We start from the raw sequence: 14847 nt of genomic DNA, 5'->3' as shown, positions 1-14847 counted from the left end.
GAGTAGCTGTGATTACAGGCATGCATTACTATGCCTGGGTCATTTTCGTATTTTTCGTAGAGACAGGTTTTCATCATATTAGTTAGCCTGGTCTCAAACTCCTGACCTCAGGTAATCCGCCCGCCTCGGCTCCCAAAGTGTTGGATTACAGGCCTAAAATTGCTTCCTGATGTGTCCAGCAGAATGATTTTCCTACTAAATGAACTACCACAAAGGGGTCAACTTGTTGGATGGGTTCGTTATTATTACTATTGTTATTATCCTTTTAAGGCAGAATGGCTACCACATGCAAGTATTTTATTTACCATTATTACTGTGTAGCATACCTTCTGATAGTCATTAGTGACTGGATTAGAAAACCGAAGGGCCCAGAAAGCCATATTATTTGTAAAACGAAAATAATATGGACTAGCGTGCAGCTCTTTTTGATGCTCCTTAAACTGAAATAGAATCTGTCATGAGATAAATCCTGTGACTTCTGTGATTCTACACACAGGATTATGATACAACCTCTAGGTGAAAATGATACTTGCCAAATTTTTTATTTGCACAGTGGATTCAACTCAAATAAACAACTGTTATAGGTATCATCTCATTGAACACTCAACCTAATTGGGAAGTAACCAGGTGGTTAATCCCAGTGTCGTAGGTGAGGGAACCAAGACTAGGAGGCTAAGTGACATGCTCAATGTCAAACAAGTAGCAAGCAGCTGGACTAGGAGGAAAATTGGGTGCCCTTGATTCCCTGGCCACTGCTCTTGTCAGAATTTTTATTGTGGTTACATAATTGGGTCCACAGACAACTCTTAACTATGGAGTCAAAGATGGGACATACAATGATGGACACTGTCATCAATTTTCAGTGCTAAGAAAATCTGAAATAGTTTGCCTTGTTAGAGGATAAATTTAAAAAATTATTTATTAAAGGTGCAACAGTACTGTGCGTCTATAAAAAAAGGAAGCTATGTGTTGATATGGAATAATCACCAAGAAATATTTATAATACATTTTATTTTGATACTTCAAGACTCAGGAAATTTCAAAAATAGTACAGAGAGTCCTTGTGTGTCCTTCACTCTGCTTCCCCAAATGATAACATTATACATAACCATGATACATTGTCCAAGCCAGGAAATTAACATGGTGCACTACTATTTATTCAAATAAAGACTTTATTTGGGTTTCTCAAAATATTTTTATTTTTATTTTTTTTTAATTTTTTTTTAATTTTTTTTTTTTTTTTTTTTTTGAGACAGAGTCTCGCTCTGTCGCCCAGGCTGGAGTGTGGTGGCCGGATCTCAGCTCACTGCAAGCTCCGCCTTCCGGGTTCCCGCCATTCTCCTGCCTCAGCCTCCCGAGTAGCTGGGACTACAGGCGCCCGCCACCTCGCCCGGCTAGTTTTTTGTCTTTTTTTGGTAGAGACGGGGTTTCACTGTGTTAGCCAGGATGGTCTTGATCTCCTGACCTCGTGATCCGCCCGTGTTGGCCTCCCAAAGTGCTGGGATTACAAGCTTGAGCCACCGTGCCCGGCCTCAAAATATTTTTAAATAAAAAGGAAAGGTGTTATACTGAGTGTATAGTTTGCATCCTATTTGTTTATTTTAAAAGAGAGGGGAAGGATGTGTGTGTATTTATTTCCATATGCCTAGAATATCTCTGGAGGGATATATAAGAAACTAGACACTTTGCCTCCAGGGAGAACAGTGCAGCAAGTTGCAGAAAGGTAGGGAGAATTTTGCCTGTATATTCTTTTGTACCAATCCATCTATTTTTAAAAAAGTGAATGTTGAATTTTCATAGCATAATTTAAAAAAGTGAATGAGGACACTTTTCACGTATTCATGCAAAATAATCTGTAAGTTATATTTTTGAGTGAAAAATGCAAGGTAAATAAGTGTCTATTCATCTCACTTACAAAGGAGGAGGGAAGAATTTATGTGCATCTTTATTTCCATAGGCATAGTTATCTCTGGAAGGATATGTAAGAAACTGTTAACATTGGTTTGCCTCCAGGGAGAAAAATAGGCAGCAGGGGACCGAAGTGGGAGGGAGACCTTTCACTATTTATTGTACTTTTTCAATTTAGGCTATGTGAACTTATTTCCTTTTCAGCAAAATAAAGAAAACTGAAAAAATTAAATCCAAAAAATGCTTTCACTTTGTCATTTTTTTCCCTCTAAAATATTCAGCAGCTTTCCAGCTACTCTCTGGCTCAGTTCCAAATTTCTTAACTTGACATTTTGTTTCTTTTTATAATTCGATCTCATTATTTCCTGACTGGAGCTTTCTGTTCCACTTAAAGTGTTTGACTCTCTGTCTTTTTTCTCATAATGGTTCACTTTGTGACATTTCTTCTCTTCCTCTTCTCTAGCCATCAGAAATCATCCCTGGCTCACCTCTGTGAAGTTTTCCCTGAACTCTTCAGCCTTTTGTGACTTGCCTCTCTCCTAAATTCCTGTAATATGTATTGTCTGCCTGACACTGGGCCCTAATCCTATGCTTTCTAGACTTATCAGGGGAATGTGCGCTCTGTCCCCAAAGAAGATTACCATATCCTCACCGGCGGTGGCTGGGTGTGACAGTTTTCTGAAATTCCCTTTTCCTCACAGAGACTTACACTTGGTTGATGTCCCAGTGAACCTTTTTGACGAATCTTTATAGAAATTTTATTTCATACATATGCTTGCCTAGTGTGCTTAAGAGTTCCAGGCTGTATCCTGGCAATAAGAAATTGTTTGTCTGCTCAAAAACACCCTAGCAGAAAAAAGAGGACACAGTTAAGAGTTAAAACTCAATAAAGCACATGGTGTTTTGAATATTGATATATTTTAAAATCTAACACTTCAGAAAAACAAGATGCATGATAAAAATTTTCCCTCTTTTTTATTTGGCTCCTCTATTTGGCTGCATTTTGGAGACTAGGTCCTGTTTTCCTGGTAACCATGGCAAATTAATTAGCTTTTCTGAAATGTTATCAACTGGTTCTCAAGGTCTTCATGTGAAGTAAATGGCAGAATTGAATTGAAATCTTTGCAGGTCTTATCTTAGATCCATGTGACTTCTGAGTTTGTGTTCTTTTCTTCAAGGCAAAAAATATTTGTTGGGTTTCCTCCACTACATAGCACTGTGTTAATATCTAATGGAGATCAAATATAAAATACAGTCTTTGAGCACTATATGCCATTATTCTTATATTGCATATTCCATTTTCTTTCCTTGCCCCATATTATGGCTGTATGTAGTACATACATGTTATGGTGTATGTAGCAGGTGCAGTCAGTTCCCAGGTAGCCTTAAGATGAGAGAAAAATCTTTTGAAAAAGACTGATCTTGAAAATTGCAATAGTAAAAAGCAGGAAGCAAACAACAAACAGTAATAGTCATAGCTTACATTTGATTAGGTCTTTACTTAGCTAGATATATTTCAGGCATATTATCTCTTTGTATATAATAAATGATGGAGGTGGGCGCTATGATTTCCCTGTTTTTCAGATGAGAAAAGGGAGAGGCTAAGCAATTTGACTGTGATCACACAGCTAAGTTATAGAGCTGGGAGTCAAATGCAAATATTTTGGACCCTGGGTCCCTGTGCTGAATCTTGACTTTATGTGATTGTTTTTCCAAAGATTAGTCATATGGGCCAGTAACTTCTTAATATACTTGTCTTCATCTCTAACTAGATGGTAAAATATTTAAATGAGGACTGTGACTCATTTTCTTGTTTCTCCACACATAATAATCCATAGCACAGAAAGCTGAACATCCTTAGTACTTACTTTTCCAAAATAAATAAATTCATAAAGACAATTATGGCTTATAAACATGGTGTTAATAAGTCTATGATATTCATATCCCAAATTCAACAAGCCGGTTGGGTGCTGTGGCTCACTTCTATAATCCCAGCACTTTGGGAGGCTGAGGTGGGGAGATTGCTTAAGGTCAGGCGTTTGAGACTAGCTTGGATAACACAGTGAGACCCTGTCTCTACAAAAACATTTAAAAAATTAGCCAGATGTGGTGGTGCATGCCCATTGTCATAGCTGCTCAAGAGACTGAGGAAGGAGGATCTGTTGAGCCCAGGAGTTGGAGGTTGCAATGAGTGTAATCATGCCAGTTCACTTCAGCCTGGGCGACAGACTGATCTTATCTCTCTCTCTCTCTCTCTCTCTCTCACACACACACACACACACACACACACACAACAAGCCAACTATGTGCCAGGCAGCATGATGTGGTACAAACAGCATGTGTTTTGGGGGACTAGAGATGATGGTCCTGGCACAGGGAGGTGCTCAATACATGGACTGTTTATTAATGCATTTATATTTTCTGATTTAATTCTTCTCATTCATAATCCTATTAGGTAGTGTATTAGTCAGCTTGGGCTGCCATAACAGAATACCACAGACTGGGTGGCTGAAACAGCAGAAATTTATTTTCTCACTGTTCTGGAGGCGTGAAGTCCAAGTTCAAGGTACCAGCAGAGCTGGTTTCTGGTGAGGACTCTCTTGCTGGCTTGTAGACGGCTGCCTTCTCATTGTGTCCTCACATGGCCTTTTCTCTGTGCACGTGTGGAAAGAGAAATATTTTCCTATTGGATTAGGGCCCTACTCTCATGACCTCATTTAACTGAAATTACCTATTTAAAGCCCTTAGCTCCAAATACTGTCACATTGTTGGGGTGGGTGTTAGAGCTTCAATATATAAATTTTGGAGGGATACAATTCAGTCTATAACAGGTAGTTACTCTTCCCATTTTGCAGATGTGGAAATAGATATTCAAAGGAGTGGTTTCTTTTCTTCTGTGAAGCCTGTCTGTGCAGTCAGAAATATCCAGCCATATTTCTCCAGGTTTCTTTTTTCCTTACCACCTAAAGAGTTCAACTATTTTATCCTCTCTAGAAGTGTTATTTTTTGTTGTTGTTGTTGTTATTTTTGTTTGTTTTGTTTTGTTTTTTTGAGACAGTCTCACTTTGTCGCCAAGACTGGACTGCAATGGCACGATCTTGGCTCACTGCAACCTCTGCCTCCTGGGTTCAAGCAGTTCTCCCTGCCTCAGCCTCCCGAGTAGCTGGGATTACAGGCACCTGCCACTATGCCTGGCTAATTTTTGTATTTATTTATTTATTTATTTATTTATTTTTTGTAGTAAAGATGGGGTTTTGCTGTGTTGGCCAGGTTGGTCTTGAACTCCTGACCTCAGGTGATCCACCTGCCTTGGCCTCCCAAAGTGCTGGAATTGCAGGTGGGAGCCTCCGTGCCCAGCCGTATTTTTTACAACAATACAACAGAACTGGTAGCATCATTTCCTTGGATAGTGCTAGTGAAATCCTGACAGTTGATTCCCCACCTGGGTTTCTCACCTTGATGCCTTCACCTCTCTTCTGTTATTTTATAATTAGCAGAGACCATGGGGTTATAATGTACTTAATTACATATTCAATACTTGATGTACTAGTAGAGAAATTCTACTTTTGTCTACATCAAAACAAACAGGAATTGGCTGGGCATGGTGGCTCACACCTGTAATCCCAGCACTTTGGGAGGCCGAGGTGGGCAGATCACCTGTGGTCAGGAGTTCAAGACTAGCCTTGCCAACATGGTGAAACCCCATCTCTACTAAAAATACAAAAATTAGCCAGGCGTGGTGGTGTGTGCCTTAATCCCAGATGCTCGGGAGGCTGAGGCAGGAGAATAGCTAGAACCTGGGAGGTGGAGGTTGCAGTGAGCCCAGATCGCACCACTGCACTCCAGCCTGGGTGAGATTCTGTCTCAAAAACAAAAAACAAAAAACAAAACCAAAAAAACTCCCAAGAATGATGTCACAGCCAGACTTACCAACTTTGGAACATAGCCGGGGAATGAAAGGTTGCTCAGCATATAGCAAATTCTAGGGTGGAATTATCTTGCTGCCCAGAAAGCACATTATTCTCTATCCTTGTGCTTTGATATCACTATAACTCAGTATTCTCTACCCACGGTGGATTCTATTGCTTCACGTCTTCTCATCTATCTGTCGAACTAGCTTCAGTCAAACGTATTTCTTTCTATCTTGAGTACAAATCTCACTTAGAGTGGATCTGATTGGTTCAGGTAGTCAGAACCCACCCCTTAGGTTCCCAGCCAGCTTTTGGTCTAATCATATGTGCCACTATAGTACTGTGAAAAACAGGTCTCTTATCTATCGCAGCTAAAGGAAAATATTCTTTGAGAACATACAAAGGTTTGTCTTCTATTTCTATGCTTATTTCTCACCTATAGGCAAAATAGTGTTATGGTTAACATTGAGGTTCTGCAGTAAGACCGCCGGAGTTTCCATTCTGTCTTTACCACTTACTAGCTAGCTACATGACCTTGGACAAAACAAATTTACTTCACCTTCCCATGCCTCAGTTCCTCATCTATAAAATGAGAATGATAATACAGCCCCTGCCTCACAGGGCTGTGAAGATTCCATGAGTTAATGCATGTGAGGCCTTAACACAGTGCATCATATACTACTAGTAAACACCCAGGAAGTTAACATTATAATTGGTTGCCTGAGTGTTCTTGCCCACCAGAATGAAGAATGCCAGTTTTATTCTCAGGATATCTCTAAGGGTACAGTTACAAATAAGCATTTTAGATACCCACTTTATGGAAGATTAAGTAGCATGGTAAACTAAGACTGTTAGTTTCTGATGAAATTCATTCACCAGTTCCACAAATGTTACATACACAGTCAACGGGGATATGAAATGAATGAGACAGAGTCTCTATCTGTAGTTTACTTGGGGGAGATAGTCAGGTATCTAAGTTAGCTTGAGATGGTAGCGAGAATAATATAGAGTAGGAGTCACCATGGAGGAAGTGGTCAATTTGCTCTAGGCTGGGGTGCAGGGTTAGGGGCAGGTCAGGGATGACATCTTGGAGGAGATACTTGAGTGAATCATAAAAAGCAAGGGGTATGGGAAGGCATTTCTGGCAGAGGTAACAGCAGAGATGAGACTGCATGGTGCCTTCAGGGACCATGTAGTTTGTAAACGGATTTTAATCTTCTGTCCTAAAGACAATAAAGAGCCCTCGGAAGGTTTTATTTGGTTTAAAGATCTATCTACCTTTATTGTTTTTTATTTCTGATGACAAATCATATATGCTCATTATAAAAAGCAATGAACACATTATAAATATATTCATTTATCTAGATACATATGTGTGTGGGTATGTGTGTATATGTATGTGTATATATAAAGTATATATACATATATAAAGATCTCCAGTAATTCCCTTCCTCATCTCCTGAGATAATTACTCCTACTGACAGTTTAGAGTACATTTTTTCTAGATTTCTTTCTATGCACATATTAACAACAAATATATCATAATTTCATTATTGTTATTTCTAATATAGGAATTGCTTATATGTATTTTTTGTTTGTTTGTTTTTTGAGACGGAGTCTTGCTCTGTCGCGCAGGCTGGAGTGCAGTGGTGCGATCTTGGCTCACTGCAGCCCCTGCCTCACGAGTTCCAGCGATTCTCCTGCCTCAGCCTCCTGAGTAGCTGGGGCACATGCCACCACACCCAGCTAATTTTTGTATTTTTAGTAGAGATGGGGTTTTGCCATGTTGGCCAGGCTGTTCTCGAACTCCTGACCTCAGGTGATCCACCCAACTTGGCCTTCCAAAGTGCTGGGATTACAGGCGTGAGCCACTGCACCTGGCCATGCACGTGTTTTTTTTTTTTTTTTTTTTTTTTTAAATATCTTTTAATGATTTAGTCCTGGAGGTTTTCTTTTCTTTTCCTTCCTTCCTTCCTTCCTTCCTTCCTTCCTTCCTTCCTTCCTTCCTTCCTTCCTTCCTTCTTTCTTCCTTCCTTCTTCCCTCCCTCCCTCCCTCCCTCTGTTCCTCCCTTCCTTCCCTTTCTCTTTCTTTCTTTTTCTTTTTCTTTTTCCGGGACATTAAGTTTAGAGGGAAAACTGGAAACTGGAGGGTCAAGGCTGAAGGAAAGGAGACCATCTTGATGTAGGGCACACAAGCCCCCAAATTGGAGCTTAGCCCAAGAGGGTTTTTGGCTTCACACAGTAAAGAAGTCAAGAGTGAGCTGGTGGTTTTAGACAGCAACTACCACTGAAGCAGCAGTGTACAGGAGCAGCAGAGGTATTGCTCCTTCCACAGAAGGGCCAATCCACAGGCAGCATGCCCAGAGTAGCAGCTCAGGAGCAGTTTCACAGTAATATTTATACCCAGTTTTAATTATATGCAAAATTAAGGGGTGGATATTCAGAAGTTTCTAGAAAAGAAGGTGGTACTTCTGGGTTATTGCTACAGAAAGGGGAGGTGACTTCCAGGTGTTGCTATAGCAGTGGTAAACTGACATGGTACTTGTGGGCATGTCTTATGGAGAGGAGATTTTGCCTCTTCCCTGTTTCAAGTTAGTCTTCAATCTGGTCTAGAGTTCAAGCCCCACCTCTGGAATCAAGTCCTGCCTCCTACCTCAATCTTGTCTCAATCAGATAAAGGTGAGTTTCTGGACCTGTAAACACTCATCAGGACCAACTATGCTCTCTGTGAAGTTTTTCCTGAATATTTCAGCTCACAAGGTTAGCTCTCTCCTCTTAATACATTTAATGTTTTTTTGTTGATTCCACTCATTTAGCATTTTCTGGGTACTATCTTTTATCATTGACTATGATATTACTTACTATGTATCTAATACTCTAAAATTTGCAAAGATCTTTAAAGTACACTTATTTTCAGAAGATAAACAGATTTAGGGAGGTAGCCCTTGGTAGCTCACTGGAGGTGTTTGAAAAGGGGAGTGACATGAGCAGAGCAATGATTTAAGCCTGATCTTAACTATAGTGTATACAGTATATAGCAAAGGTGGAGACTAGAGGCTGGTACACCAGATAGCTTCCAGCTATTATAGTTTAGGCTATAAGGGCCTGAACTAAGAGGGCACATCAAGAATAGAAGAGAGGTTCTCAACCTTTTTTCCTTCAATAAGAAATGTATCCAAGGAATATAACATACCTTTGGCCATTATGATGTTGTCTCCATTTCCAACTCTATGTGTGGGAATTACTGTAGAGGTGAATCTCTATTGTGAGGTAGGAGGCAGGACTGAGCTCCAGAGGCAGGGCTCGGACACTGGACAAAATTGAGGACCAGCTAAAACAGGGACAGGGTGGAAGCAGTTTTCCATAAGTCATGCCTCCCAGTGTGCCATGTGCCATGTCAGTTTACCATTGCCCTGGTAACACTGGGGAGCTACCACCCCTTTCCATGGCAGTGACCTGACAACCCAAAAGTTAGTACCCTTTCCCTAGAAATTACTGCATAAACTGTCCCTTAATCTACATGTGATTAAAAGTAGGTATAAATATGACTATAAAACTGCCCTGAGCTGCTATTTCTGCAGGAGCAGTCGTGGAGCTGTAACACCTCTTTAGTAAAGCTGTTTTCTTTTACCACCAGCTTGGCCTTGAATTCTTCCCTGGGTAAAGCCAAGAACCCACAGGCTAAGACCCACTTTGGGGCTCACCTGCCCTGGATCAAATCTACATAATTTAGACTTTGTGGAGGTCAAGGAGTAAGATTAACTCAGTGTGTTACACAAGCTCAAAACTTGACAGTCATCCTTGACTACCTCTTTCAATGTTGCCCTTCATATTCATTTGGCCAACAAGTCCTGCTGAGTTCACCTTCTTAATGGTTTTCAAATTTACTCCTCTCTCTAGTTTTAACTGCGTGGGGTTCCTCAAAAGTTCCCTGACTCCTCTAGGCAGTGTTAGTTGTCTTTCTTCTGCCTTTCTGTCAAATTTTGAGCATAACTTTATTGTGGGACTTAGTAGATATATTCACATTACATTGGAATTATCTGTTTACTCATGTTTCTCCATTCAACCATGATATTCTTAAGGGCAGTTTAAAAAAAAATCTTATATCTCTAGTGCCTGGCATATAACAAGGCTCAATGAATGTTTGAGAAAGGCAAATGACTGGTATTTTTAGCCCAACTGGCAGGATAGTGCCACATTCACTGCATTCTTACTGTGTATCAGGTATTTGAATTTAAAAGATGAGAAAGAAACAGTTTCTGCATTGAATACATGGACACTAAGAAGGGAGCAATGAACATGGCGGCCTACTTGAGGGTGGGAAGAGGGTGAGGATCCAAAAACTACCTATCAGGTACTATGCTTATTGCCTGGGTGAAAAAATAATCTGTGCACCAAACCCCTGCAACATGCAATTTACTCATATACCAAACCTGCACATGCACTCCCTGAAACTAAAGTAAAAGTTGGAAAGAAAAAAAAAAAAAAAAGAAAAAAGAAATAGCTTCTGTTTTGGAGGAGCTCGGGTAACAGCAAGGGACAATATAATGACTAACAGCAACCAACTGTGTGATCTTTGATCAATTATTTAATATCTCTGAATCTCAGTTTTCTTATCTGTAGAATGAAGCTATATATATCCTTACTAAGAATTAGTAAAATAAGCTATAATGCAGTGCAATCTTACAAATTCCTGTAAGGATTAAAAGAACTATTTTTCAGCACTTAACACAATGACAGACATAGTAGACACAGGTTGTTATTATTAATGATGATGAGCCTAGCAGAAGAATACCATAATGCGAGGGGATTTTTTTTTCTTGTTTTTAAAGACATGGTCTCACTCTTGTTTCCCAGGCTGGATTGTAGTGATGAAACTGCCACTGTAAAATTATAACTGAGATGGCAAAAGACATCTGACCTCACCAACTCCATCTTGCTTCTAACCTCCAAACTGTTCTTGTTCACTCCTGGGCATAGGCTGAACTAACTTTGGAAGGAACTTTTAGTTTTTAGCTTAAAACAAAGATGATAACAGCCCTTTCCTAAAACAAATCCCCTTCTTGCCTAAAAAATATTCTTTTAATCCTTACAGGAACTTGTAAGATTGCATTGCATTATAGCTTATTTTACTAATTCTTGCAAGGATTTAAATATATACAGCAGGCTTCATTTTACAGATAAGGAAACTGAGATTCAGAGATATTAAATAATTGATGAAAGATCACACAGTTGGTTTGTGCTTTTAGTCATTATGTTGTCCCTTGCTGTTATCTGAGCTCCACCAAAACAGAAACTATTTCTTCTTTTTTTCTTTCCAACTTTTACTTTAGTTTCAGGGGGTGCATTGCAGGTTTTGGTATATAGGCTAACAGAGTAGCCAAAAGATTAGACATTATGGTTTAGGAGTCATGCAGCTGGAGGCTACAAGATTCTGACCCTCCCCAAATTGCTCCTGGGGATAACAACACTATTGTAAAGTCTAACGCAGTGTTTGAGATATTTTGCAGACCCCGCAAAATGGATCAGCTGGCACCACCCAGATCGGTAAACTGGCACATCTGATCTTGTGGTCCCAACCCAGGAACTAAGATTCTGACCCTTCCCAAATTACTCCTGGAAATAACACTACTGTAAAGCCTAACATCAGTGCTTGAGATATTTTGTAGAGCCTGCAAAATGGATCAGCTGGCACCACCCAGATTGGCAAACTGGCTCATCTGATCTCGTGGCCCCAACCCAGGAATTGATCCAGCACAAGACAGCTACCACTCCCTGTGAGTTCATCTCTGACCCAACCAATCAGCACTTCCGACTTACTGGCTGTCTCCCCACTCACCAAATTGTCCTTAAAAACTCTGATCCCCGAATGCTATGGGATACTGATTTGAATAATAACAAAACTCTGGTCTCCCGCACAGCCAGCTCTGCATGAATTACTCTTTATTGTAATTCCCCTGTGTTGATGAATCGGCTCTGTCCAGGCAGCGGGCAAGGTGAACCCGTTGGGAGGTTACATTGAGTGACCCAATCACAGCTCACTGCAGCATCAAACTGAAGCGGTCCTCTGGCCTCAGCCTCCCAAACAGCCAGAATTACAGGCGCAAGCCACAGAGGTTAGCAAGGGGAAATTTTAGGAGCACAGCCACTGGGCACAGAAAACTACTATGTACCTTCAGAGTGAGGCAGGAAAGTCTTAAAAGTCAAAGCCTTAGAAATGTTGTTCAGCCTTAAAAATCAATTAAGTCTTAGACCTGGGGGGGTCAAACCTCAACTATGACAGCAGCCAGAAATTTATTACATCAGAGGTTGGGAATCACTTGGGGAACTTCAAAGGCAGATCAATGGCCAGTTCCCAGCCCCAAACTCATCAGAATTTCTCGGAGTTCTAGTTCCAGCATGAGTATGATTTTACCTCTCCTAAACTGATTCTAATGTGCAGCCAGGGTTGAGAACCGCTGCCATTCTAAACCAATGAGGGCAAGATGGCCAAACAGAAGTGTCATTTCCTATGTAGTCTCCTTGATTGTTGCAATGGAATTTCTCAGCTTCAAAAGTCCAGAATTTCATGTGAGATTTCCCAAATTCTAAAATGTTGGCAAGTAATTAAAAAAAAATTTTATAAAAAGATTGGGATCAAAGAAAACATGGATTCGGGGCCTACTGAGTGTCACTTCGTAACCTTTCTTGCAGTTCAACCTCAGGTTTGAACAAACAACCTGATTCTGAAAAGTTAAATAACTTGTTCACGGTTACACAGCCAGTCAGAATAAGAGTTGGGACTAAAATCCAGTCCCTCTGAATTTAATTAATGTTCCTTCTATGTCAAGGAAGAAAAACCTGAAGATGCGCTTTAAGCATGGGTGACAGAAACGCAAAGTTACAACCGGCCATGATCGCAACCACGCATGCGCCAACTACTGGTAGCACGGCGGAAGAGCAGCGAAGGTTAAAGGTGATGAATTACGACCTCTACTGGCGACGCTCACGACTCCTGCCGTAAAGGCCGTGTGTAGCGCCTGCGCACTTCCTTTCCCTTGCGGATTCCCGACGAGGTGGTTGCAGTAAGGGATTCTCCCTACGCCGCGCGGCCGTCGCTATGGTGAAGCTGAGCAAGGAGGCCAAGCAGAGACTGCAGCAGCTCTTCAAGGGGGGCCAGTTTGCCATCCGCTGGGGCTTTATCCCTCTTGTGATTTACCTGGGTCAGTAGGAGAAGAACCGGGAAAGTGACTGGAGGGAAGAGGGTGGCGGAGACTGCTGTCCCATTTTTGGCCATCGAAGGAGGGAGAGAAAAACAGGGGACACCGCCGTGCACGGCCCCTGAGGCTGTCTGGTCAAGTGGGGCGATCTAACCTGAGTTCAAGTTCCCGTTCCGTCGCTTTATAGTTGCATGGTCTTTAACCAGTCTTGCAATCCCTCCTTTTCTATTTTTGCATCCTTAAAGTGGAGGTCATACTTCTCGGGATTGTTGGGAGGGTTGGATGACCCCAGTGGATGTGAAAGCGACTAATGCACTCTTTAGCAGTAGGTGGGTTCTCGGGGTGTTTGTCCTCACCTCTCCATGTGGTCCTAAGTGGAAAGAGGCCTGTTCTGGGAATCTAGACCCCCTTGTGAAAGTACCACTGCCATGAAAGCATGATTATAATAATAATCGTTGGATGCCTCTGCTTTCTTACCTGTACAATGAAGGGTTTGGATGATTTCTATTACTGCCCCCATTTTACAGGTGAGGAAACAGCCGTAGAGAAACTTTTGCCAAGGTCGCGCAGCTATGCTGACTGAGGGAGTTACGGGCTCAGGCAGTGGGGCATCAGAGCCCATAGTCTTAACCACTATAGGGTACTTAAAGGATTTGGGTTTTTTTTTGTTTGTTTGTTTTTGTATTTGTTTTTGAGACAGAGTCTCGCTCTGTCACCCAGACTGGAGTTCAGTGGCGCTATCACGGCTTATTGCAACCTCCGCCCACTGTGCTCTAGCGATCCTCCCACGGAGCTCAGTCTCTCAAGTAGCTGGGACTATAGGCTCGTGCCACCAGGCTCCGTCACTTACTGCAAAGATTTGTTAATATTTTTCAGTTAGGGCTGCAGACTGGGACCTATTCTGTAGTTTTTTCTTTTCTCTTTTCTTTTTTTTTTTTTTTTTTTTTTTGAGACGTAGTCTCGCTCTGTGCCCAGGCTGGAGTGTAGTGGCGCGATCTCTGCCCACCGCAATCTCTGCCTCTTGGGATCAAGCGATCCTTCCACCATTAGCCTCCCGAGTAGCTGGGATTACAGACTTGCAGCCACCTCTCGCGACTAATTTTTATAATTTTAGTAGAGACGGGGTTTTGCTATGTTGGCCAGTCTGGTCTCAAACTTCTGGCCTCCAGTTAGCTACCGCCCCTCTCGCCGGCCCCCGCCCTGCGCGCGGCCTCCCAAAGGGCTGGGATTACAAGTGTGAATCACCGCGTCCAGCCAGTAGTTTTTTTTTTTTAATTTTACTGCCCCACTCAGGCAGTACCGTGAAAGGGAAAGAGCAGGTTTTTCATCCCAGCTGTGTCAGTTTGATCATATAGTTTGACAATTCTAAAACTCAGTTTCACATTTTAAAATGCTGTGATTTTAACAAGGTGCTGCTTCCTATTTAATTTAGGTGTCATGCATTGTATAAGATAAAGTACACTCTGATTAAGCAGCTGTGGTTTTTATTTCTCCATGAGTTGCAAGCCAGCTATAACCTGGGATTATAGAACTTAAAAAGATTGCACCTTATTCTGGGTGCAATTTTTTTAAAAAAAAACTGCTTTTCTAGATTTTAGTGACTTTGTGTGGGTACCAAGGATTAAATATGACAGTTGTGTTATCCCCACTATTCTTGCAGCACCTCCCCCCACCCACTTCTTTCAGTTACTGATAGAAGGGCCTACTCTGGCTGGTCAAACACTGGGACTAGCTCTCCTTTTAGCTAAGAGAGGTGTGGAAGCTTGATTCTTCCCCTTCTTTGTGCCACCTTCTGTTTTCATTGTGTATGCGAGGTCCTATTTTAGCAT

At 41.4% G+C, this 14847-nt stretch overlaps 2 protein-coding genes across 30 annotated transcripts in view; one reads left to right on the top strand and one right to left on the bottom strand.

Moving 5' to 3' along the window:
• The window catches only part of NUP42 (nucleoporin 42), a 1164542-nt gene that overhangs the window by 352968 nt on the left and 796727 nt on the right, over positions 1-14847 (bottom strand). The gene's annotated exons all lie outside the window — the stretch shown is intronic.
• TOMM7 (translocase of outer mitochondrial membrane 7) overlaps positions 1-14847 on the top strand; it is a 540985-nt gene that overhangs the window by 517840 nt on the left and 8298 nt on the right. For 18 of the 29 annotated variants that reach the window (XM_050783160.1, XM_050783162.1, XM_050783168.1 and 15 more), the window contains exon 2: positions 12849-13021. In XM_050783160.1, coding sequence (XP_050639117.1) covers positions 12919-13021 — 103 coding nt within the window. In that variant the 5' untranslated portion in view covers positions 12849-12918. The remainder of the gene's footprint in view (positions 1-12848; positions 13022-14847) is intronic. The other 11 variants (XM_050783176.1, XM_050783173.1, XM_050783181.1 and 8 more) reach the window with 1 other exon arrangement.

The sequence above is a fragment of the Macaca thibetana genome, chromosome 3 (assembly GCF_024542745.1).
Source record: "Macaca thibetana thibetana isolate TM-01 chromosome 3, ASM2454274v1, whole genome shotgun sequence".
NCBI classification, from domain to species: domain Eukaryota; kingdom Metazoa; phylum Chordata; class Mammalia; order Primates; family Cercopithecidae; genus Macaca; species Macaca thibetana.
This window is presented reverse-complemented; position numbering and strand designations above follow the sequence as displayed.